The sequence below is a fragment of the Hyperolius riggenbachi genome, chromosome 5 (genome assembly GCF_040937935.1).
Source record: "Hyperolius riggenbachi isolate aHypRig1 chromosome 5, aHypRig1.pri, whole genome shotgun sequence".
Lineage (NCBI taxonomy): Eukaryota > Metazoa > Chordata > Amphibia > Anura > Hyperoliidae > Hyperolius > Hyperolius riggenbachi.
In genome coordinates this window covers 39,260,220-39,284,667 of record NC_090650.1, presented here as the reverse complement: position 1 = coordinate 39,284,667, position 24,448 = coordinate 39,260,220, and the positions used below count along the sequence as shown (strand labels likewise).

The 24,448-nt window shown below is 50.4% G+C and overlaps 1 protein-coding gene across 1 annotated transcript in view; it reads right to left on the bottom strand.

Annotated features, from left to right (window-relative positions):
- The window catches only part of CROT (carnitine O-octanoyltransferase), a 66,677-nt gene extending 42,295 nt beyond the window's left edge, over window positions 1-24,382 (bottom strand). Inside the window, exons 1-3 of the mRNA XM_068235510.1 lie at window positions 24,250-24,382; window positions 11,064-11,198; window positions 10,025-10,149 (exon numbers count right to left, since the gene is read on the bottom strand). Coding sequence (XP_068091611.1) covers window positions 10,025-10,149; window positions 11,064-11,178 — 240 coding nt within the window. The 5' untranslated portion in view covers window positions 11,179-11,198; window positions 24,250-24,382. The remainder of the gene's footprint in view (window positions 1-10,024; window positions 10,150-11,063; window positions 11,199-24,249) is intronic.
- Between the last annotated feature and the right edge of the window lie 66 nt (window positions 24,383-24,448).

Sequence of the window (24,448 nt, the reverse complement as noted above, 5' to 3'; positions counted from 1 at the left end):
CCGATTCTACGTGAAAAACAAAGCCTGCAGAATGTTTTTGGACATTGCGTCCATTTCGGTTTTAATGATTTACAAATTTAACATGGCTGCATGAGATAATTCATGCAAATATACACACAAAGTTCAAATGATTTTCTTTCGTTCATTGCGTTTGATACGAAAATAGATGTCCTAAGGGAAAGGGGGCCCTAAAGTGAACCAGAGCAGGCCAAGAAAAAAAAAAAAAGCTGGAAATTTACCTAGGTACAGGAAAGCCTCTGGACAGTCCGGAGGCTTCTCATAGCCTCCTCATCCTCCACCCCACCGCTGCCAGGCAGGGACCCTCTGAACATATCTGACAACAGCTTGCTGGATATGTTCTCGTGGTCACACTCCCCACCACTGCACCTGCATGAGTACAGCCATGCCTGCGCAAATAGCTGAAGCTGCTTGCCTTAAGCAGCTCCTTGCTGCTGTGCGCACGCGCTGACGCAGTACGGTCACGCTGGTACACAAAAGGGAGCACGTCTGCAAACTAAAAGAGGGTATCTTACTTTTTTTTTTTTACTGGATTGCTTTAAGCGTAGCAGAAAGGTTCTCCAATCGGTAATTAAATTGCTTGTCCATTCTTTCATGTACTTCCCAAACCAGGACAAGATTTCAGTATGTAGGCCATTGAGATGTAAAACCTTCTAGTGCTTTAAGCACGTAAGGGCCGCAGTGTTAAACCCCCTAGTGACAAGGCCATTTTTTTTACTAAATAAGCCACTGCAGCTTTAAAGAGAACCAGAGAAGAAGCACACTCTTGTATTTTACCTTATAAATCAGTGGGAACATGACAGTAAACACCTAATCTTCTCTTTGTTTAATTGTTCTCTGTTTAATCTGACTGTTATCACCTCTGATAAGAATCCCCGACTGAGCACTCAGTCTAGCTTTGCTACGGAAAGATTATAGCTGAGTCTGTCTTCTCTGGTGTCTTTTCAAGCCCAAGCCTGCCCCCTTGTGGCTCTGCTATAATGACTCAGCTATAATTATTCCCTGCAAAGCCAGACTGAATGCTCAGTCCGGGATTCTTTTTTATAAATATTTTTTATTTATTTTTTAATAAATTTGCCTATTTTTTTTTATCCCCCCCCCCCCTACCTCCCCCCGCCAGCCAATCAGCATGATCGGCTGTCATAGGCTTCAGCCTATGACAGCCGATCACTTCCCTGCCTACAGAGGGGACAGCCGCACGGCTGTCCCCAGTACACCGCTGCCTTAGATCGCAGTGCTGTACAGGGTTATTAGACGGCGGTTGTGTCGTCTAACAGTCTCCGAGCGGCGATCGCTGCTGAGAGACTGAAGGCGGAGCGCCGTTATCAGAGCGGAGGTGCGCGCACATTGGCGCACACGCTCTCCTGCAAGCCCCATAAGAAGTCATTCATGCCAATCGTCCATGGAGTGGTCCTAGGGCTGCCGCTGCGTTCACACCAATTGGCGTGGAGCGGTCGGCAAGAGGTTAAACTCCACCCATCAATACACATCACACAAGCCATGCCCCCATTACAAAGATAGAAAATTGGTAAAATATAGTCTATATATATATAAAATACAAAATGACTCTGAAAAATGCCTAGACTTTACTGTACATCCATATAGTCAAGACAAAACCAAAACAAAAAAAAGCACACTATCCCACTACCACTGCGAATCTCTATAGAGAAGCATCGCCTGCATTTTCGCATTGCAAAAAACACATGCAAATTTTGTAAGTGTGCTATAAACTTATGCTGGGCATACACGGACAGGAGGGAGGCTTATAAATTGAGCCTGATGGCTCGATTGATAAGATCCAACCTGTCCGATACCCCACTGGATCGATACTGCGCTCGATACCGGCGGGGAGAACAATGGGAGAAATGAGCGGCTGGTTAGCAGTCGCCCGCGGGGACCGATCTGTGTGCACGAGCGGGGATGCGCCAGCATCGAGCCGGAGGCGTGTATGCCCGGCATTAGAGGGATATGGATGTTTCCTTTTAAACCATACCAGTTGCCTTGCAGTCCTGCTGAACTCTTTGGCTGCAGCAGTGGCTGAATCACACACCTGAAACAAGCATGCAGCTAATCCTGTCTGACTTCAGAGCAGAGGCGGGACAAGGTCCTCCAGCACCCAAGGCTGAGACACCAAAGTGCGCCCCTCCATCCCTCCTACCCCAACCATCACACACTGATTGCTATTAGACTAAGAGGTGCTACAGGGCCCACAACCTCCCCAACACTTTAATATCTAGTTATCTGGCTTGCAGTCACTGCTATGTATCCCCTTCTCTTATTTCTCTCTGCTTCAAACACAATTAGCAATGACAGCTGAATGAATTGTGCGCCCCCTCCTACACTGCGCCCTGAGGCTGGAGCCTCTCCAGCCTATGCCTCGGCCCGGCCCTGCTTCAGAGCACCTGATCTGCATGCTTGTTGAGGGGCTGTGGCTAAAAGTATTAGAGACAAAGGATCAGCAGGAGAGTCAGGCAACTGATATTATTTTAAAAGGAGAAATCCATATCCTTCTCAATTTAGGTTCCCTTTAAAACTGCAGAAAATAAATCTGCTTGCATAGAAAGGGAAATAGTTAAAAGATAAGGTTGATGTATGACGCATGTAGCCAGCCTGGGTAAACACAGCACAGAACCTGCCCAGCTTAATGTCTTCATAAGTAGGGATGGCATTGCTTAAAGGAATTGTCAGGCAAAAAAAAAAAAAAAAATAGTTTCACTTACCTGGGGCTTCTACCAGCCCCATGCAGCCATCCTGTGCCCTCGCCGATCCTTACTGCTGCTTCAGTCCCCCGCCGCCAGCTAGTTTCGCATTGTGTACATTTTTACGCATCCCCGCTGGTGCAGGAACATTAACACATACATTTTTACGTGTTAATACACGTTGGACCACTAATGCGTAAAAATGTATATGTTAATGCACCAGCGGGAATGCGTAAAAATGTACGCAATGCGGCCCCGGACCCCGAAGTCGGCAAAAACGAAACTAGCTGGCAGCGGGAGACCAGAGGAGCAGGGAGTGACGATGAGGGCACAGGACTGCTGCAGGGGGCTGGTAGAAGCCCCAGGTAAATGAAACAACTCTTTTTTTTATTTTTTTTTTGCCTGACAATTCCTTTAAGCCACATCTACACCATACAATTTTTTTGTGCGATTCAATTCATCGATTCGATTCAATCATGCATGTCCGATCGGGATTCGATTTGATAGTGTGGTCGAATGACATTGCAAAACAATGGCAAATCGATCACACTACCGATCAAATCGAATCCCGATCGAACATGTCGGATTGAATCGAATCGATGAATCGAATTGCACAAAAAATTGTATGGTGTAGAAGGGGCTTATGCTGGGAATACACAGTACGTTTTCTACCGTGTAATCGAGCCGCTGGCTCTATTCCGGCGCTTCTCCGCTCGTCTCCGCCGGCGCCCGGTTCGATTCCCGCTCGTACCCGCAGGCGCTTCCTTATCTTCCGGTCGTTTCTTCTTTTGTCCTGCCCGTCGGTATCGAGCGCGGAATCGATCCGGCGGGGTATCGGACATGTCGGAAATTATTAATCGAGCCATCAGCGGCTCGATTACACGGTAGAAAACGTACCGTGTATGCCCAGCATAAAGGAGTACTCATGGAGAAGCGTGTGAAGCGTTTGATCAGATGATTGATTTGTAAGGTTCTGATTTGCTGTGATGAATTCCAGATTTAAAAAGAGTACCGGAGGTGGTGCGGTGGGGGGGCAGATGGGACATAGAGGCATGTTCCCTGCTGTAGGACATGCCTCTGTGTCCCCCCCCCCACAGCGCTATATCCCCCCAAAACTGGCAATAATGATTTTGGAGGGTAAGGGAGGAGAGAGGTAGAAGCTGGGTGTTTAAACCCACTAGGGGCGTTCCTGCAGGCTTTCCCCAGCTGCCGTTGGGCAGCTCTGTCTCTCTCCCTGGCCGCTCCACCTGCACCCTTCTTTGTTAGAGCAGCTTCTTCCAGCGTGGTGACCCCCAGGGGTCACTAAATCAAAAGTGAGGGAATGCAGGCCAACGGAGCGAAGGGGATTGCGGCTACCTGATCTGCCCATCAACCCGGATCAGATAGCATTGTTTTGGTTTTTTATAAAATTTGTCCCCGCCTCGGGTTCCCTTTAATAATACTAATAATAATCCTAACATTTGTATGGCACTTTTCTGCTGTTGGACTCAAAGCGTTCAAGAGCTGCAGCCACTAAGGGCACGCTCAAGGGGCTGCAGTATTAGGAAGTCTTGCCTAAGGACTTCTTACTGAATAGGTACTGACCCAAGCCAGGATTCGACTCCTGGTCGCCCATGTCATGTTAACCAGTACACTATCCAGCCACTATTTCAACGCATTAACACGACCAGCAAATCAGAGCCTTACAAATCTACCAGCTGATCACATGCTTCTCCATGGAGTTCTCCTAAGCACTGCCATCCCTAAATTTAAAGTGGACCAGAGAAGAAGCACCCTCATGTATTTTACCATATAGATCAGTGGGAACATTAGAGAAAACACCTACCCTGCTCTCTGTTTCATTCTTTCATTCTGATAACAAGCTCAGCCTGCTTGTTATCAGCCCTGATAAAATCCCAGACTGAGCATTCAGTCTGGCTTTGCTCAGGAATCATAGCCGAGTTTGTCTTCTCTGATGTCTTTTCAAGCCTAAGCCTGCCCCCTTCTGGCTCTGCTTTCCTGTTCTGTATAGTACTTGCAACATCACAGAGAGCTGTGATGATATGGGAGGAGCTGCTGGTGTCTACTATTGTAAAGGGTATATTGAAAAACTTCTTTTTTCATCTATATTTGTTAGTCATAAGGGGTTTCTAGAAATGGTGATTTCATTTTGCACACAGCCCACTAAATAATATGCTTTTCTGATGAACTGTGTTTTGCATGGAGTTTTAGTAAAAAAAAACAAAAAAAAAAACGGCACACCAGAGTGGCGATAATATCAGGTATAGTATTTATTTAGTAAAATCTATCGGGGATATGTTTATTTTGTGCCAAAGCGTTCATCTCTGGTTTCCTTTAAAGGGAACCTGAGGTGAGAGGGATATGGCGGCTGACATGTTTTTTTCATTTTAAATAAAGCACATTGCCTGGCTGTCCTGCTGATCCTCTGCCTGTAATACTTTAAGCCACAGACCCTGAACAAGCATGCACAGCATCAGATATGTATAACAAATCTGACAACAAACAAACAAAGAACATTTATATCACGCTTTTCTCCTGGCGGACTCAAAGCGCCAGAGCTGCAGCCACTAGGACGCGCTCTATAGGCAGTAGCAGTGTTAGGGAGACTTGCCAAAGGTCTCCTCATGAATAGGTGCTGGCTTACCGAACAGGCAGAGGTTCGAACCCTGGTCTCCTGCGTCAGAGGCAGAGCCCTTAACCATTACACTATCCAGCCACTCCACGGCTGATTAGCAGCATGCTTGTTTCAGGTGTGCGATTTAGACCAGACTGCCAGGCAAATGCTATGGTTTAAATGGAAATATATAAGGCAGCTTCCATAGGTCTCATACCTCTGGTTCCTTTTAAAGCGGTCTGAAACTCTGACATAACATTCCATAAAAATGTGTTTTTCTACTTTTTATTATTCATACAGTTATCATATTTGCTTTTGTGCATAAGTAATATTGTCTGTTTACAAATTACAAGTTTCCAAAGTGTAGTTTATCTTGCCCTGAAAGCTGTCATTGCATTTTATTCCAACTGCTTTTCATTATATATTAAAATCTTCTAATGAGCGGTTCTGAACTGTGTGTGTGCCTGAAGCAGAGAGAGCTTCTCAGGGAATGTTTTTTACTTGTTTTGCTGGGAATACACCACAAGATTTTTGGGCATATAGATGGTTCGATAGATAATTTCCGACAGGTCTGATCTTATTTTTGATCGTTTTTCTGATTGATTTCTCATAGAAGTGAATGGAAATCGATTAGAAAAACGATCGGAAAATCGAACGGACAGTAAATCTGCTGAAAAATCTCATCTTTTATTCCCAGCATTACACACACGTATCAACATTGGAATGTAAACAAAGATACTGTTATCACCAGTTTGGATGTGGATTTGAAGCTGAATAGCAAGACAAAGTGCTTTGTTTAACCATTTCAGTAATGTTCTGCTTAAAAATAATTCTGGGATAGTAGCTTTCAGGGCTCATTCTCACTTGAACGGGAATCGCGCGATTCCCGCTCAAGGCAAACCGCTAGCGTTTTTTTAAAAACCTCTAGCACATGTAACACTATACTATAGCAGTGTTCTCACTGCCGCGTTTGCTAATCGCAATCACTCCCAAACCGCTACAGTTTACAGTGATTTTTCCGTGTTAATCGTGGAAAAATCACTCCCGCACGCCAGCAGTAATCGCCGGCGTTTTGCAGTTTTAAGTGTGAACGGGCCATCAAGCTGTGAGGAATCTTTTAGAGCAAAGTAGAAATGCTGACTTTCAGTCTAAGTACAAAAAAGGACTAGAAAAAGTCTAGCGGTTTTGCTCAGATTTGCATGCAGGAGACAGAGACCACTATAAGGCAGGTGCTGAGCCAAAATGTCCATGGGAGCACCTGACAGATGGAATACCCACCATCTGTCAGAGGCCATACAGTAACAGCCCCATGACTAGTTACAGAAAATCTTGCAAGTTTTCCTATGACAGTGCAGGTATCCTTTAAAGCCCCAGCTCATACTCCCATTATTTCTAATTTGCATTAATTAGCAATGCATAACGTTTTTGCCCAAAATAAGTGTGTACTTTCTGCAATACATATACTGAAAAGTACCTGGCTGGATCCATTTCCCATTAAGATAACAGCTGTCGGACAGGGAGGAGCTAGGAGAAGGCAGCAGCTAGTCTCTCCCTGTGTGCTCAGAGCTAATCCCACCCACTTCCTCCCTGTACTGCTTAGAAGTAAACTCTTTCTGGACAGCACTGCACCTGCCACTGATCAGATTTCCCTGTCCCTGCTCAGTGCATAAAGAAACATTTCACCGTTCTATAAGAGGCTGAGCAGAGTGATATGAGGTACACACAGCTAAAACAGACTGAAGGTTAAATATTTAATTATACACTGAAGTGGTGGAAGTGGATAGAGAGGTGAGACTGCTAGACAATAAATGAATTTCAGTTTGTCTGCATTCAAACTGGACCACCAAATGCAGATTCTGCAGATCTGGAATGCTAGAAATGTAACCTGCATGCAAACTGCAACAACATGTGCTTCAAATTGGAAATATTAACATCTCTTATACTTCCTTACTAAGCTGCAGTAGTGGCCAGAAAGAGCCAACCCCTTTTTGAACAGGGAATTCCTCTCCCTGTGTTTACTTCCAAGATGGCAACAATTAATGTCACCAATCTGAGGGGGCTATAGCGCGGCGGGAGGGGGGGTCAGCGCGGCAGTGTGGAGACACAGAGGCATGTTATGAGGCAGAGAACATGCCTTTGTGTCCCATCATCTGTCCCCCATGGAGCCGCCTCGGGTTCACTTTAAGCAAGGAAGAGCTATGAAGCTGCAAATGCTTAACATGCTCACAAATAAAAAACCTAATCTCCACCCCCCCCCCCCCAAGAAAAAAAAACCAAAAACCCCTCTTATTGCAATCTATAGAAATATACAGAGTAGGAAATGTAAAGCTGCGTACATTCCAGGAGAGCTCAGGTTCCCTCCTTGCCTCTGTAAGTAAATCCGCTTTCACAAATGGATTACTGAAACGGCTGTGTAATCTGACACTGATCCGGACGCAGCGGCTCACACTCTGCATCAACACCGCTACACGGATCCTGCATACTCACTCCACGTCCCATCATCAAACTCCTGTCTTGTTTTAAAGCATACATGTCAAACTCCGCCCCGCAGGCCAAATATGGCTCTCAGAACCATTAAATTTGGCCTGCAAGTGGTTTCCCCACTTTGCATTATGTTTGGCTCACTCTAGACCACCAGGGAAGCTATATCGGAGGTGAAGCCCTAGATCACCAGGGAAGCCATATGGGGAGGGGGAATGCACTAGGTACAAGGGAACTATATAAATGAGGGCCACTAGACACCAGGGAACCGTATAGGGAAAGGAGGGGGGCACTTAAAACAAGGGAAACCATATGGGGGAGGTAGGGGGAAAGCACTATACACCAGGGAACTGTATAGGGGAGGGTGGGGGTCTCTATACACCAGGGAACTGTACAGGGGAGGGAGGACCACTAGACACCAGAGAACTTTATAAGGGAGGAAGGTAGTCAGAAGACACTGAGGTTGGCCCGCGACTTCGTCCCACTGTACAATTTTGGCCCACAACTAGGTCCCAGTGTACAGTTTCAGCCCACTTTGTATTTGAGTTTGGCACCCCTGTTTTAAAGGAACCCAAGGTGTGAGATCTATGGAAGCTTCCATATTTATTTCCTTTTAATAATACCAATTCCCTGGCAGTCCAGCTGATCTGTCTGGTCAGTTGTGTCTAAATCACACACCTGAAACAAGCAAGCGGCAAATCTTGTCAGATTTGTCATAAACATCTGATGTGCATGCTTGTTCAGGGTCTATGGCTAAAAGTATTAAAGAAAGAGGATCAGCAGGACAGCCTGGCAATGTGCATTATTTAAAAAGAAAATAAACATGAAGCCCCCATACCCTTCTCACCTCGAGTTCCCTTTAAAAGGACACACGAAGTGACAAGTGAATTGATGGGATAGACATGGGCATGTACAGTGCCTAGCACATAGATAACTATGCTGTGTTCCTTTTTTTTTTTCCTCTGCCTTCATCAAGTATGAAAGGGACAGTTTCTGCCCGGGTCCGTTGATAAGTAATTACAGCCATAAAACACTTTCCTGTCAGTAAATGGCTTCTGAGAGCAGGAAAGCAATAAAAAGGGTCAATAAGTCATATATTTTAGCTCTGGCATACTTCAATGAAGGTGTCATTGAGCAGAGACAATGAAACAGTAAAAACTTAAAAACTACATTTATGTATAAAATAGAACTGTGGGGTGTCTAAAAAAAAGTCATTTTTAGGAGAAGGAGGATAGATACAATTGTTTTTCTCATCAGTTTAGTTTCGCCTCGGATGTCCTTAAAAGCAGACCTAAAGCGAAAATAAACGAATGAGATAGATAATTGTATCTGTAGAACTAATCTTAAATAGAACTTTCCCGTAAATCTTTGAGTCTTATTTTCATTTTAAAGCTGGAAAATGTAGGTTTGAAGTTTAAACGACAGCCAAGTCACTCATTCATTTTTTAGGGGAGCTGCAGTGACAGTCCGACTGCAGATATAAAGCACTGGTTTATTAACCCTTGCAATGAATAAATAAAAACTAAAAAAGTGAACTAAGGCAAGTTCTAAGTAGGATTGTACACTCTTATCTTGTTATGCCTCATGTTACTTAGATACACCTTTAAATGCAAATGTATCAGGCTGCCATCCGGATCCGGATCGTAAAAAAATAACAAAATACCGTTAAAGTTGTTGGGGTCAGCAGAAGGTGCACCTGGTGCACCTGTACAATCAGGTCCTCCGCTGTAGGCCTCACCTCCACCTCCCGACATACGGCCAAACAGCTCCAGCACTGCTGCTCCACTCCAGATATGCTGGGCCCATGTGCCCCCAACCGAAATGGCCGCTTGGATACGCATAGGAAGTGGGGTAGAACGTCAGGTGTTTGTCTTCAGTGTGTTCTGTGCTTTCCGTTCCCCATGGGTTTCTATATCTGCATGGTGCAGTCAGGATCCGGTCCGGGTGCGTGGGCCGGATGATCCGGACCCAAAACATAGCGCATGTTGGAAAAGCCTCCGGAGTCCAGATCCGATCCGGCTCCGTTCTGTACGTAACGTACGCATGTGAACGTCCGCATAGCCTTTGCATTGCTATGCGGAACGTACGTTCCGTTTGTACAGTATACGGTCCGGATCCGATCAGGCGGATTCGGACAGGGAACGCTAATGTGAACCGGGCCTAACACACACCACACAGTTTACACAAACATACCAAAAGATTAGGCGCTCACCCAGTTCTTTCTGGTTTTCGCCCTCTGCAATAGCTTTTGGTGGAGATCTCTGCCAATTCCATTTTCAAAGTTCTTCACAATTTTACAAGTCTTCTCGTATTCTTCTTTATTTAAAAATGGTTTAACTGCACACACAAAAAAAAAAATTTTTTTTAAATAAGATGCATGTTAAAGCATATGGGTTGATAAATCCAAATAGCGCAATACTGTTACTCTAGTAGCGCAACCAGCACCGTATCACTGCATCCAGGGAGGGTAGTGAGGTGGCGTGGCAACCAGTCATACATGTGGTAGTGAATGTCACCCTCACCACGTGCCAACAACTCACATACAGGCTGCTCACCAAATATATATCCACACCGAATCACAGGTAGTGGGATATACACGTGGTAATTATAGCCAACCACGACTGTATCATCCGTCAGCTATCTTGATCTTACGCCTGTGGGGAAAGAAACTGGATATTGCGTAGTATATATGGACTCTATAGATTTCACCACCATATATTGCAGGTAAAACAACGACGCAGTCTTCAAACGGACCGCCCACGTGGTTTCCTCCTCCCAATAGGGATGGCAATGGTTAGAAGGAACTTATGGAGAAGCCTGTGATCAGTTTGATCAGCTGATAGATTTGTAAATTTCTGATTTCTTGTGATGACTTCCTGGTTTAACGTGATCATGACCAGCAAATCACATGCTTATCCATGAGCTCTCCTAGATATGACCATCACTAATGGGCAACGCAATAAGTATGAACGAAGGGAGCGTGGTGCGACACAGCACACATGTGCGGACCGACAGGAATCCCAGTGATGTACTTTTCTGTCCAGCAGGGAGTACCCCACTCTGGGAGAGGGGTGGGGGTAGGTGTTTGGCACTGTGGTGCAGGGTCAATTAATAGGAGTACAACCAGCTTAAAACTATAGATAGAAAGGAACCTAAAACCACCTGAATATTTTGTTGATGCTGTAATGGTGGTTTAGGGTAATAATCATAGTTTCAGCAACACGGCAATGGAGAAGCTGATCTATACATACCTGAATCGCAGTATTTAGCCAAGGATTCCTCCAGTGATGGTACAGAGAGCGGAGGCAGGGAGTCCTGGTACTGGAAGGTCCTCTCCTGCACAGATTCATACACATGGTTCTCCATGATTACACGCTGCTCAGCATCTATATACAACAAGAGACAAGGCAAATGAACTTCGCATACTCACAAGAGAGGAAAGACACAAGACACGGGCCTATGTACAAATTACTCTTTCTCCAGGGTTTTCTCCTTGGTGATATTTTCACACTGCCTTTTAAACCACCAGCAAGCAAGAAAATAGAATAATTTTGACAGTATTTACCTATTTTTTTAATTGCAAAGTGCTGAAAAGTCATTTTAAAGAGATACTGTAAACTTAAAGGGACCCGGAGTACTCAAAAAATGAAACTGGTGCTTCCTCCAGCCCACCGTAGGCTACAAGGTCCCCCGGCGTCCTCCTGGCTCCTCTCCCGGTCCCACCGGAGACTCTCCACGTCTTGCGCATGCGCGGTTTTCCAACCCTGAACTGCACATGCCCAGGACTATCACTCTGGCTGGCGTGATGACGTGGAGCGTCTCCGTTCAGGAAGAACCGGCTGACCTTCAGCCCGAAAGACGTCGGTAATGGAGGCACCAGCGGGGCCAGAAGAGGAGCCAGGAGGATGCCGAGGGACCTCACGGCCTACGGTGGGCTGGAGGAAGCCCCAATTTCATTTTGTTTGAGTACTCCGGGTCCCTTTAGGTTTACAGTGTCTCTTTAAAATGACTTTTCGGCACTTTGCAATTAAAAAGATGGGTGAATAAATACTGTTAAAATTATTCGGAGTATTTTCTTGCGTGCTGATGGGGGTACTTACCTCGGGAGGGGGAAGCCTGCGGATCCTAATGAGACTTCCCCTTGTCCTCTATTGCAGCCCCGATCCAGCGCTGGCAGCCTCCAGACTACTCGCGCCTGCGCAGTAGAGCGGACCCGATCGCACTCGGCTATTTCTGTCTGTTTCGGAGCCGCTACTACGCCGGAGCCAAAGAAGGTAAATATTTACATGCTCGCCATTCGGGGGCTTCTAGCGCTGCCATTGTGGGACGGAGGAGGACGGGGGAAGCCTTGTGAGGACCCAGAGGCTTCACTCTCCCGAAATAAGTAACCCCCTCTCCGGGATATTTTCAAGTTTACAGATTCTCTTTAAAGAAAAATTACTCAGGAGAAAAAGTTAATTGCATTTGGGCCACTTTCGGTCTTGTCCGTGTTTTTTTTTTTTTTCTTAAGCAGGTAGAAGGTGCAAAATACAAGTGCACAAATAGTGCAATGGAGCTAATGAGTGATGGGGCTACAGGGCATATAGAGGACTATAGAGTCCTGACTGTGACAGAAGCCAGTGATGTTGAGTGGGTCAGGCCGCCAAATAGGTAATCAGTGGGCCACTACACAGCCATTATACTGAGCATTTACTGGAATTTAACAGAACAGTCTAAACCAGGGGAGTCAAGCTCCAGCCAAATGTGGCTAACATAGTAATTCTATCTGGTTAGTGAGGGTAAATGTGGAGTCGGTACAAAAATCATCAGACTCCTCAAATTAGGAAGCCACAGACTCCGACTCCAGGTACCCAAAATTGCTCCGACTCCTCAACTTCAACTCCACAGCCCTTGCATAGCTATGGAGCGGGTACAAAAATCATCCGACTCCAACTCCTCAGTTTATGAAACCACCATCTCCAGGTACCCAAAAAATGCTCAGACTCTAACTCCAACTCCACAGCCCTGCTGTATAGGGAAGGAAGAGGAGCCCCCAGACAGTAGGGAACTGCATAGGAGAGTGACGGGGCCACTAGACACCATGGAACTGTATAGGGAAGGGAGAATCACTAGACACCAAGAGACTGTATAGGGAAGGGAGGGGGGAGCCACTAGACACCAAGAGACTGTATAGGGGAGGGAGAACCACTGGACACCAGAGAACTGTATAGGAAAGGTGGGGAGGCATTAGACACCAGGGAACAGTATAAGAGAGGAAGGAGGACCACTAGACACCAGGGAACTGTAAACAGGAGGGAGGTGGCCTCTAGACATCGACATTGCCCCGCAGAACGGTCCTAGTTTTCAGGTTTGGCCCACTGTGTATTTTAGTTTGACACCCCTGTTCAAAACAAAAGATAACACACAAGCAAATATACAGATGCCTCAACTCTGCTCTAGAATAAAAGACTCCATGAGAAAATGAGTCAAGGGGAAAGAGAGAGGACACTCGCATTAATGTGCGTTTCATTATTTGAAGATATAGGGAAAAGAACAGACTGTTGAATGTCACAGTGTGACCACATAGAAGGAATACGGTCCTATTTCTGTGACTGGCGATACAGTATAAGGTTCTGATTGCAGAGGGCAGATGGAGGCACACAGGCTGGTGTGCACTGAAGATAACATCTCTTCATAAAACATTTACAGGATTCTATGTTCAGATCCCACATGTCAGCTGGACTGTGAACCAGATAAGCATTCTGTACACAAACTATGCAATATGTGTACCAGTGCCTGACTCTGTGCCTAGCACAGTAATCAGTGCTGCTCAAACACCTTTTCATATTGTTTTTTACATTTCTGCATAAGCATCTAAAGCACACTTGAAGTGAGATGGACATGGAGGCTGACATATTTGTTTCCACCAGAGAATACACAAGGATTTATCCAGCTCGTTGTAGTCCGTCTGATTGATCGCCATGGGCCACTTCGCAAGTACGGTCCCGACTTGCGCACCCCTGGCACTCAGTACGTTCTGCACATGCGCAGTTTGCCAATTTTGTAACTGCGCTTGTGCAAAACTCTCCTGTTTACAGGAGCGCAATCGGGGGCAGGAGCAGCCAGGAACAAACATGCGCAGGGGTCCGCAACCAGGCTGTATTGCGCACTCTCTGGTTCCCGGCAGGCCACTGCCTGCATTCTCTGCTTCCTGGCTGCACTCTCTGGTTGGGCACTGCCTGCATTCTCTGCTCCCTGGCTGCACTCTCTGGTTGGGCACTGCCTGCATTCTCTGCTTCCTGGCTGCACTCTCTGGTTGGGCAATGTCTGCATTCTCTGTTCCCTGGCAGCACTTTCTAGTTCCTGGTTGGGCACTGCCTGCATTCTCTGCTCCCTGGCTGCACTCTCTGGTTGGGCACTGCCTGCATTCTCTGCTCCCTGGCTGCACTCTCTGGTTGGGCACTGCCTGCATTCTCTGCTCCCTGGCTGCACTCTCTGGTTGGGCACTGCCTGCATTCTCTGCTCCCTGGCTGCACTCTCTGGTTGGGCACTGCTTGCATTCTCTGCTCTCTGGCTGCACTCTCTGGTTGGGCACTGCTTGCATTCTCTGCTCCCTGGCTGCACTCTCTGGTTGGGCACTGCCTGCATTCTCTGCTCCCTAGCTGCACTCTCTGGTTGGGCACTGCTTGCATTCTCTGCTCTCTGGCTGCACTCTCTGGTTGGACACTGCCTGCATTATCTGCTCTCTGGCTGCACTCTCTGGTTGGACACTGTCTGCATTCTCTGCTTTCTGGCTGCACTCTCTGGTTGTGCACTGCCTGCATTCTCTGCTCCCTGGCTGCACTCTCTGGTTGGGCACTGCCTGCATTCTCTGCTCCCTGGCTGCACTCTCTGGTTGGACACTGCCTGCATTCTCTGCTCCCTGGCTGCACTCTCTGGTTGGGCACTGCCTGCATTCTCTGCTCCCTGGCTGCACTCTCTGGTTGGGCACTGCCTGCATTCTCTGCTCCCTGGCTGCACTCTCTGGTTGGGCACTGCTTGCATTCTCTGCTCCCTGGCTGCACTCTCTGGTTGGGCACTGCCTGCATTCTTTGCTTTCTAACGACACTCTCTGGTTGGACACTGTCTGCATTCTCTGCTCCCTGGCTGCACTCTCTGGTTGGGCACTGCCTGCATTCTCTGCTTCCTGGCTGCACTCTCTGGTTGGGCACTGCTTGCATTCTCTGCTCCCTGGCTGCACTCTCTGGTTGGGCACTGCCTGCATTCTCTGCTCTCTGGCTGCACTCTCTGGTTGGGCACTGCTTGTATTCTCTGCTCCCTGGCTGCACTCTCTGGTTGGGCACTGTCTGCATTCTCTGCTCCCTGGCTGCACTCTCTGGTTGTGCACTGCCTGCATTCTCTGCTCTCTGGCTGCACTCTCTGGTTGGCCACTGTCTGCATTCTGTGCTCTCTGGCTGCACTCTCTGGTTGGGCACTGCCTGCATTCTCTGCTCCCTGGCTGCACTCTCTGGTTGGGCACTGCCTGCATTCTCTGCTCCCTGGCTGCACTCTCTGGTTGGGCACTGCTTGCATTCTCTGCTCCCTGGCTGCACTTTCTGGTTGGGCACTGCTTGCATTCTCTGCTCCCTGGCTGCACTCTCTGGTTGGGCACTGTCTGCATTCTCTGCTCCCTGGCTGCACTCTCTGGTTGGGCACTGCCTGCATTCTCTGCTCCCTGGCTGCACTCTCTGGTTGTGCGCTGCCTGCATTCTCTGCTCTCTGGCTGCACTCTCTGGTTGGACGCTGTCTGCATTCTCTGCTCTCTGGCTGCACTCTCTGGTTGGGCACTGCCTGCATTCTCTGCTCCCTGGCTGCACTCTCTGGTTGGGCACTGCCTGCATTCTCTGCTCCCTGGCTGCACTCTCTGGCTGGGCACTGCCTGCATTCTTTGCTTCCTAACGACACTCTCTGGTTGGGCACTGCCTGCATTCTCTGCTCCCTGGCTGCACTCTCTGGTTGGGCACTGCCTGCATTCTTTGCTTCCTAACGACACTCTCTGGTTGGACACTGTCTGCATTCTCTGCTCCCTGGCTGCACTCTCTGGTTGGGCACTGCCTGCATTCTCTGCTCCCTGGCTGCACTCTCTGGTTGGGCACTGCCTGCATTCTCTGCTCCCTGGCTGCACTCTCTGGTTAGGCACTGCATGCATTCTCTGTTCCTGGCTGCACTCTCTGGTTGAGCACTGCCTGCATTCCCTGCTAACTGGCTGCACTCTCTGGTTGGGCACTGCCTGCATTCTCTGCTCTCTGGCTGCACTCTTCTTCCTAGTGTGGTCAGGCACTTCCTGCATTCTCTGCTTCCTGGCTACCTCTCTAATTGGGCACTGACTGCATTCTCTGCTGCCTGGCTGTACTATCTGGTTCCTGGTTGGGCATCACCTGTATGCTCTTTTCCCTGTTTGCACTCTTGTTCCTGGTCATGCACTGCCTGCACTCTCTGGTTGGGCACTGCCTGCAGTCTCTGTTCCCTGGCTGCACTCTCTGGTTGCTGGTTGGGCACTATTCTCTGCTCTCTGGCTGCACTCTCTGATTGGGCACTGCCTGCATTCCCTGCTTCCTGGCTGCACTCTCTGGTTGGGCACTGCCTGCATTCTCTGCTCCCAGGCTGCACTCTCTGGTTGGGCACTGCCTGCATTCTCTGCTCCCTGGCTGCACTCTCTGATTGGGCACTGCTTGCATTCTCTGTTCCCTGGCTGCTGGTTGGGCACTATTCTCTGCTCTCTGGCTGCACTCTCTAGTTGGACACTATTCTCTGCTCTATTGTTGCACTCTGGTTGGGCACTGCCTGCAGTCTCTGTCCCCTGGCTGCACTCTCTGGTTGAGCACTCTTCTCTGCTCTCTGGCTGCACTCTCTGGTTGGGCACTAGTCTCTGCTCTCTGGCTGCACTCTCTGGTTGGGCACTATTATCTTCTCTCTGGCTGCACTCTCTGGTTGGACACTGCCTGCATTCTCTGCTCCCTGGCTGCACTCTCTGGTTGGACACTGCCTGCATTCTCTGCTCCCTGGCTGCACTCTCTGGTTGGACACTGCCTGCATTCTCTGCTCCCTGGCTGCACTCTCTGGTTGGGCACTGCCTGCATTCTCTGCTCCCTGGCTGCACTCTCTGGTTGGGCACTGCCTGCATTCTCTGCTCCCTGGCTGCACTATCTGGTTGGGCACTGCCTGCATTCTCTGCTCCCTGGCTGCACTCTCTGGTTGGGTACTGCCTGCATTCTCTGCTTCCTGGCTGCACTCTCTGGTTGGGCACTGCCTGCATTCTCTGCTATCTGGCTGCACTCTCTGGTTGGGCACTGCCTGCATTCTTTGTTCCTGGCTGCACCCTCTGGTTGAGCACTGCCTGCATTCCCTGCTAACTGGCTGCACTCTTATTCCTGGTTGGGCACTGCCTGCATTCTCTGCTCTCTGGCTGCACTCTTCTTCCTAGTGTGGTCAGGCACTTCCTGCATTCTCTGCTTCCTGGCTACACTCTCTGGTTGGCCAATTCCTGCATTCTCTGGTTCCTGGTTGGGCACTGCCTGCACTCTCTGGTTGGCCAATTCCTGCATTCTCTGGATCCTGGTTGGGCGCTGCCTGCACTCTGTGTCCCTTGGCTGCACTCGTGTTCCTGGTTAGGCACTGCCTGCATTCTCTGGTTGCACTCTCTAATTGGGCACTGACTGCATTCTCTGCTGCCTGGCTGTACTATCTGGTTCCTGTTTGGGCATCACCTGTATGCTCTTTTCCCTGTTTGCACTCTTGTTCCTGGTCATGCACTGCCTGCACTCTCTGATTGGGCACTGCCTGCAGTCTCTGTTCCCTGGCTGCACTCTCTGGTTGCTGGTTGGGCACTATTCTCTGCTCTCTGGCTGCACTCTCTGGTTGGGCACTGCCTGCATTCCCTGCTTCCTGGCTGCACTCTCTGGTTGGGCACTGCCTGCATTCTCTGCTCCCTGGCTGCACTCTCTGGTTGGGCACTGCCTGCATTCTCTGCTCTCTGGCTGCACTCTCTGGTTGGGCACTGCCTGCAGTCTCTGTTCCCTGGCTGCACTCTCTGTTTGCTGGTTGGGCACTATTCTCTGCTCTCTGGCTGCAGTCTCTGGTTGGACACTATTCTCTGCTCTATTGTTGCACTCTGGTTGGGCACTGCCTGCAGTCTCTGCCCTCTGGCTGCACTCTCTGGTTGAGCACTCTTCTCTGCTCTCTGGCTGCACTCTCTGGTGGGCACTATTCTCTGCTCTCTGGCTGCACTCTCTGGTGGTCACTATTCTCTGCTCTATTGTTACACTCTGGTTGGGCACTGCCTGCATTCTCTGGTTGCTGGTTGGGCACCATTCTCTGCATCTCTGGCTGCACTCTCTGGTTGGGCACTATTATCTGCTCTCTGGCTGCACTCTCTGGTTGGGCACTATTATCTGCCCTCTGGCTGCACTCTCTGGTTGGGCACTAGTCTCTGCTCTCTGGCTGCACTCTCTGGTTGGGCACTAGTCTCTGCTCTCTGGTTGGGCACTAGTCTCTGCTCTCTGGCTGCACTCTCTGGTTGGGCACTATTATCTGCTCTCTGGCTGCACTCTCTGGTTGGGCACTATTCTCTGCTCTCTGGCTGCACTATTCTCTGCTCTCTGGCTGCACTCTCTGGTGGTCACTATTCTCTGCTCTATTGTTACACTCTGGTTGGGCACTGCCTGCAGTCTCTGTCCCCTGGCTGCACTCTCTGGTTGCTGGTTGGGCACCATTCTCTGCATCTCTGGCTGCACTCTCTGGTTGGGCACTAATATCTGCTCTCTGGCTGCACTCTCTGGTTGGGCACTATTCTCTGCTCTCTGGTTGGGCACTATTCTCTGCCCTCTGGCTGCACTCTCTGGTTGGGCACTAGTCTCTGCTCTCTGGCTGCACTCTCTGGTTGGGCACTATTATCTGCTCTCTGGCTGCACTCTCTGGTTGGACACTGCCTGCATTCTATGCTCCCTGGCTGCACTCTCTGGTTGGACACTGCCTGCATTCTCTGCTCCCTGGCTGCTCTCTCTGGTTGAGCACTGCCTGCATTCTCTGCTCCCTGGCTGCACTCTCTGGTTGGGCACTGCCTGCATTCTCTGCTCCCTGGCTGCACTCTCTGGTTGGGCACTGCCTGCATTCTTTGCTTCCTAACGACACTCTCTGGTTGGGCACTGCCTGCATTCTCTGCTCCCTGGCTGCACTCTCTGGTTGGGCACTGCCTGCATCCTTTGCTCCCTGGCTGCACTCTCTGGTTGGGCACTGCCTGCATTCTCTGCTTCCTGGCTGCACTCTCTGGTTGGGCACTGCCTGCATTCTTTGTTCCTGGCTGCACCCTCTGGTTGAGCACTGCCTGCATTCTCTGCCCTCTGGCTGCACTCTCTGGTTGGGAACTAGTATCTGCTCTCTGGCTGCACTCTCTGGTTGGGCACTAGTCTCTGCTCTTTGGCTGTACTCTCTGGTTGGGCACTATTCTCTGCTCTCTGGCTGCACTCTCTGGTTGGGCACTATTCTCTGCTCTCTGGTTGGGCACTATTATCTGCTCTCTGGTTGGGCACTATTCTCTGCCCTCTGGCTGCACTCTCTGGTTGGGCATTAGTCTCTGCTCTCTGGCTGCACTCTCTGATTGGGCACTGCTTGCATTCTCTGTTCCCTGGCTGCTGGTTGGGCACTATTCTCTGCTCTCTGGCTGCACTCTCTAGTTGGACACTATTCTCTGCTCTATTGTTGCACTCTGGTTGGGCACTGCCTGCAGTCTCTGTCCCCTGGCTGCACTCTCTGGTTGAGCACTCTTCTCTGCTCTCTGGCTGCACTCTCTGGTTGGGCACTAGTCTCTGCTCTCTGGCTGCACTCTCTGGTTGGGCACTATTATCTTCTCTCTGGCTGCACTCTCTGGTTGGACACTGCCTGCATTCTCTGCTCCCTGGCTGCACTCTCTGGTTGGACACTGCCTGCATTCTCTGCTCCCTGGCTGCACTCTCTGGTTGGACACTGCCTGCATTCTCTGCTCCCTGGCTGCACTCTCTGGTTGGGCACTGCCTGCATTCTCTGCTCCCTGGCTGCACTCTCTGGTTGGGCACTGCCTGCATTCTCTGCTCCCTGGCTGCACTATCTGGTTGGGCACTGCCTGCATTCTCTGCTCCCTGGCTGCACTCTCTGGTTGGGTACTGCCTGCATTCTCTGCTTCCTGGCTGCACTCTCTGGTTGGGCACTGCCTGCATTCTCTGCTATCTGGCTGCACTCTCTGGTTGGGCACTGCCTGCATTCTTTGTTCCTGGCTGCACCCTCTGGTTGAGCACTGCCTGCATTCCCTGCTAACTGGCTGCACTCTTATTCCTGGTTGGGCACTGCCTGCATTCTCTGCTCTCTGGCTGCACTCTTCTTCCTAGTGTGGTCAGGCACTTCCTGCATTCTCTGCTTCCTGGCTACACTCTCTGGTTGGCCAATTCCTGCATTCTCTGGTTCCTGGTTGGGCACTGCCTGCACTCTCTGGTTGGCCAATTCCTGCATTCTCTGGATCCTGGTTGGGCGCTGCCTGCACTCTGTGTCCCTTGGCTGCACTCGTGTTCCTGGTTAGGCACTGCCTGCATTCTCTGGTTGCACTCTCTAATTGGGCACTGACTGCATTCTCTGCTGCCTGGCTGTACTATCTGGTTCCTGTTTGGGCATCACCTGTATGCTCTTTTCCCTGTTTGCACTCTTGTTCCTGGTCATGCACTGCCTGCACTCTCTGATTGGGCACTGCCTGCAGTCTCTGTTCCCTGGCTGCACTCTCTGGTTGCTGGTTGGGCACTATTCTCTGCTCTCTGGCTGCACTCTCTGGTTGGGCACTGCCTGCATTCCCTGCTTCCTGGCTGCACTCTCTGGTTGGGCACTGCCTGCATTCTCTGCTCCCTGGCTGCACTCTCTGGTTGGGCACTGCCTGCATTCTCTGCTCTCTGGCTGCACTCTCTGGTTGGGCACTGCCTGCAGTCTCTGTTCCCTGGCTGCACTCTCTGTTTGCTGGTTGGGCACTATTCTCTGCTCTCTGGCTGCAGTCTCTGGTTGGACACTATTCTCTGCTCTATTGTTGCACTCTGGTTGGGCACTGCCTGCAGTCTCTGCCCTCTGGCTGCACTCTCTGGTTGAGCACTCTTCTCTGCTCTCTGGCTGCACTCTCTGGTGGGCACTATTCTCTGCTCTCTGGCTGCACTCTCTGGTGGTCACTATTCTCTGCTCTATTGTTACACTCTGGTTGGGCACTGCCTGCATTCTCTGGTTGCTGGTTGGGCACCATTCTCTGCATCTCTGGCTGCACTCTCTGGTTGGGCACTATTATCTGCTCTCTGGCTGCACTCTCTGGTTGGGCACTATTATCTGCCCTCTGGCTGCACTCTCTGGTTGGGCACTAGTCTCTGCTCTCTGGCTGCACTCTCTGGTTGGGCACTAGTCTCTGCTCTCTGGTTGGGCACTAGTCTCTGCTCTCTGGCTGCACTCTCTGGTTGGGCACTATTATCTGCTCTCTGGCTGCACTCTCTGGTTGGGCACTATTCTCTGCTCTCTGGCTGCACTATTCTCTGCTCTCTGGCTGCACTCTCTGGTGGTCACTATTCTCTGCTCTATTGTTACACTCTGGTTGGGCACTGCCTGCAGTCTCTGTCCCCTGGCTGCACTCTCTGGTTGCTGGTTGGGCACCATTCTCTGCATCTCTGGCTGCACTCTCTGGTTGGGCACTAATATCTGCTCTCTGGCTGCACTCTCTGGTTGGGCACTATTCTCTGCTCTCTGGTTGGGCACTATTCTCTGCCCTCTGGCTGCACTCTCTGGTTGGGCACTAGTCTCTGCTCTCTGGCTGCACTCTCTGGTTGGGCACTATTATCTGCTCTCTGGCTGCACTCTCTGGTTGGACACTGCCTGCATTCTATGCTCCCTGGCTGCACTCTCTGGTTGGACACTGCCTGCATTCTCTGCTCCCTGGCTGCTCTCTCTGGTTGAGCACTGCCTGCATTCTCTGCTCCCTGGCTGCACTCTCTGGTTGGGCACTGCCTGCATTCTCTGCTCCCTGGCTGCACTCTCTGGTTGGGCACTGCCTGCATTCTTTGCTTCCTAACGACACTCTCTGGTTGGGCACTGCCTGCATTCTCTGCTCCCTGGCTGCACTCTCTGGTTGGGCACTGCCTGCATCCTTTGCTCCCTGGCTGCACTCTCTGGTTGGGCACTGCCTGCATTCTCTGCTTCCTGGCTGCACTCTCTGGTTGGGCACTGCCTGCATTCTTTGTTCCTGGCTGCACTCTCTGGTTGAGCACTGCCTGCATTCCCTGCTAACTGGCTGCACTCTTATTCCTGGTTGGGCACTGCCTGCATTCTCTGCTCTCTGGCTGCACTCTTCTTCCTAGTGTGGTCAGGCACTTCCTGCATTCTCTGCTTCCTGGCTACACTCTCTGGTTGGCCAATTCCTGCATTCTCTGGTTCCTGGTTGGGCACTGCCTGCACTCTCTGGTTGGACTCTCTGGTTGGCCAATTCCTGCATTCTCTGGATCCTGGTTGGGCGCTGCCTGCACTCTGTGTCCCTTGGCTGCACTCGTGTTCCTGGTTAGGCACTGCCTGCATTCTCTGGTTGCACTCTCTAATTGGGCACTGACTGCATTCTCTGCTGCCTGGCTGTACTATCTGGTTCCTGTTTGGGCATCACCTGTATGCTCTTTTCCCTGTTTGCACTCTTGTTCCTGGTCATGCACTGCCTGCACTCTCTGGTTGGGCACTGCCTGCACTCTCTGTTCCCTGGCTGCACTCTCTGGTTGCTGGTTGGGCACTATTCTCTGCTCTTTGGCTGCACTCTCTGGTTGGGCACTGCCTGCATTCCCTGCTTCCTGGCTGCACTCTCTGGTTGGGCACTGCCTGCATTCTCTGCTCCCAGGCTGCACTCTCTGGTTGGGCACTGCCTGCATTCTCTGCTCCCTGGCTGCACTCTCTGGTTGGGCACTGCCTGCAGTCTCTGTTCCCTGGCTGCACTCTCTGTTTGCTGGTTGGGCACTATTCTCTGCTCTCTGGCTGCAGTCTCTGGTTGGACACTATTCTCTGCTCTATTGTTGCACTCTGGTTGGGCACTGCCTGCAGTCTCTGTCCCCTGGCTGCGCTCTCTGGTTGAGCACTCTTCTCTGCTCTCTGGCTGCACTCTCTGGTGGGCACTATTCTCTGCTCTCTGGCTGCACTCTCTGGTGGGCACTATTCTCTGCTCTCTGGCTGCACTCTCTGGTGGTCACTATTCTCTGCTCTATTGTTACACTCTGGTTGGGCACTGCCTGCAGTCTCTGTCCCCTGGCTGCACTCTCTGGTTGCTGGTTGGGCACCATTCTCTACATCTCTGGCTGCACTCTCTGGTTGGGCACTATTATCTGCTCTCTGGCTGCACTCTCTGGTTGGGCACTAGTATCTGCTCTCTGGCTGCACGCTCTGGTTGGGCACTATTATCTGCTCTCTGGCTGCACTCTCTGGTTGGGCACTATTATCTGCTCTCTGGTTGGGCACTATTCTCTGCCCTCTGGCTGCACTCTCTGGTTGGGAACTAGTATCTGCTCTCTGGCTGCACTCTCTGGTTGGGCACTATTCTCTGCTCTCTGGCTGCACTCTCTGGTTGGGCACTATTCTCTGCTCTCTGGTTGGGCACTATTATCTGCTCTCTGGTTGGGCACTATTCTCTGCCCTCTGGCTGCACTCTCTGGTTGGGCATTAGTCTCTGCTCTCTGGCTGCACTCTCTGGTTGGGCACTATTCTCTGCCCTCTGGCTGCACTCTCTGGTTGGGCATTAGTCTCTGCTCTCTGGCTGCACTCTCTGGTTGGGCACTATTCTCTGCCCTCTGGCTGCACTCTCTGGTTGGGCACTATTCTCTGCTCTCTGGTTGGGCACTATTCTCTGCCCTCTGGCTGCACTCTCTGGTTGGGCACTATTCTCTGCCCTCTGGCTGCACTCTCTGGTTGGGCACTAGTCTCTGCCGTCTGGCTGCACTCTCTGGTTGGGCACTGTCAGCATTCTCTGCTCCCTGGCTGCACTCTCTGGTTGCTGGTTGGGCACTATTCTCTGCTGTCTGGCTGCACTCTCTGGTGGGCACTATTCTCTGCTCTATTGTTACACTCTGGTTGGGCACTGCCTGCAGTCTCTGTCCCCTGGCTGCACTCTCTGGTTGCTGGTTGGGCACCATTCTCTGCCCTCTGGCTGCACTCTCTGGCTGCTGGTTGGGCACTATTCTCTGCTCTCTGGCTGCACTCTCTGGTTGGGCACTATTCTCTGCCCTCTGGCTGGTGCACTCTCTGGTTGGGCACTATTCTCTGCCCTCTGGCTGCACTCTCTGGTTGAGCACTGCTTGTAGTCTCTGTCCTCTGGCTGCACTCTCTGCTATGCTCTCTGGTTTCTGTCTTCACAGTCTCTATACTGTCTGGATATAGGTTTTGTACACAGAAGCAGCATCTTACCTGTGTCCTCTCCGGAGCTGTCAGGTAACCTGCCTCCTACATACAGCTGCACAGCTCCCCTCCTCCTCCCCTTCTGTATACAGCAGCAGGCGGCGGTCACCTTTACCCTACATAACAAACTTTACAGCTCGCTCGGAGGGACAAACTTCCTCCACAACAACATCAAGCCGTCGTCATCTGAAGCCACGCCTTCGTCCAG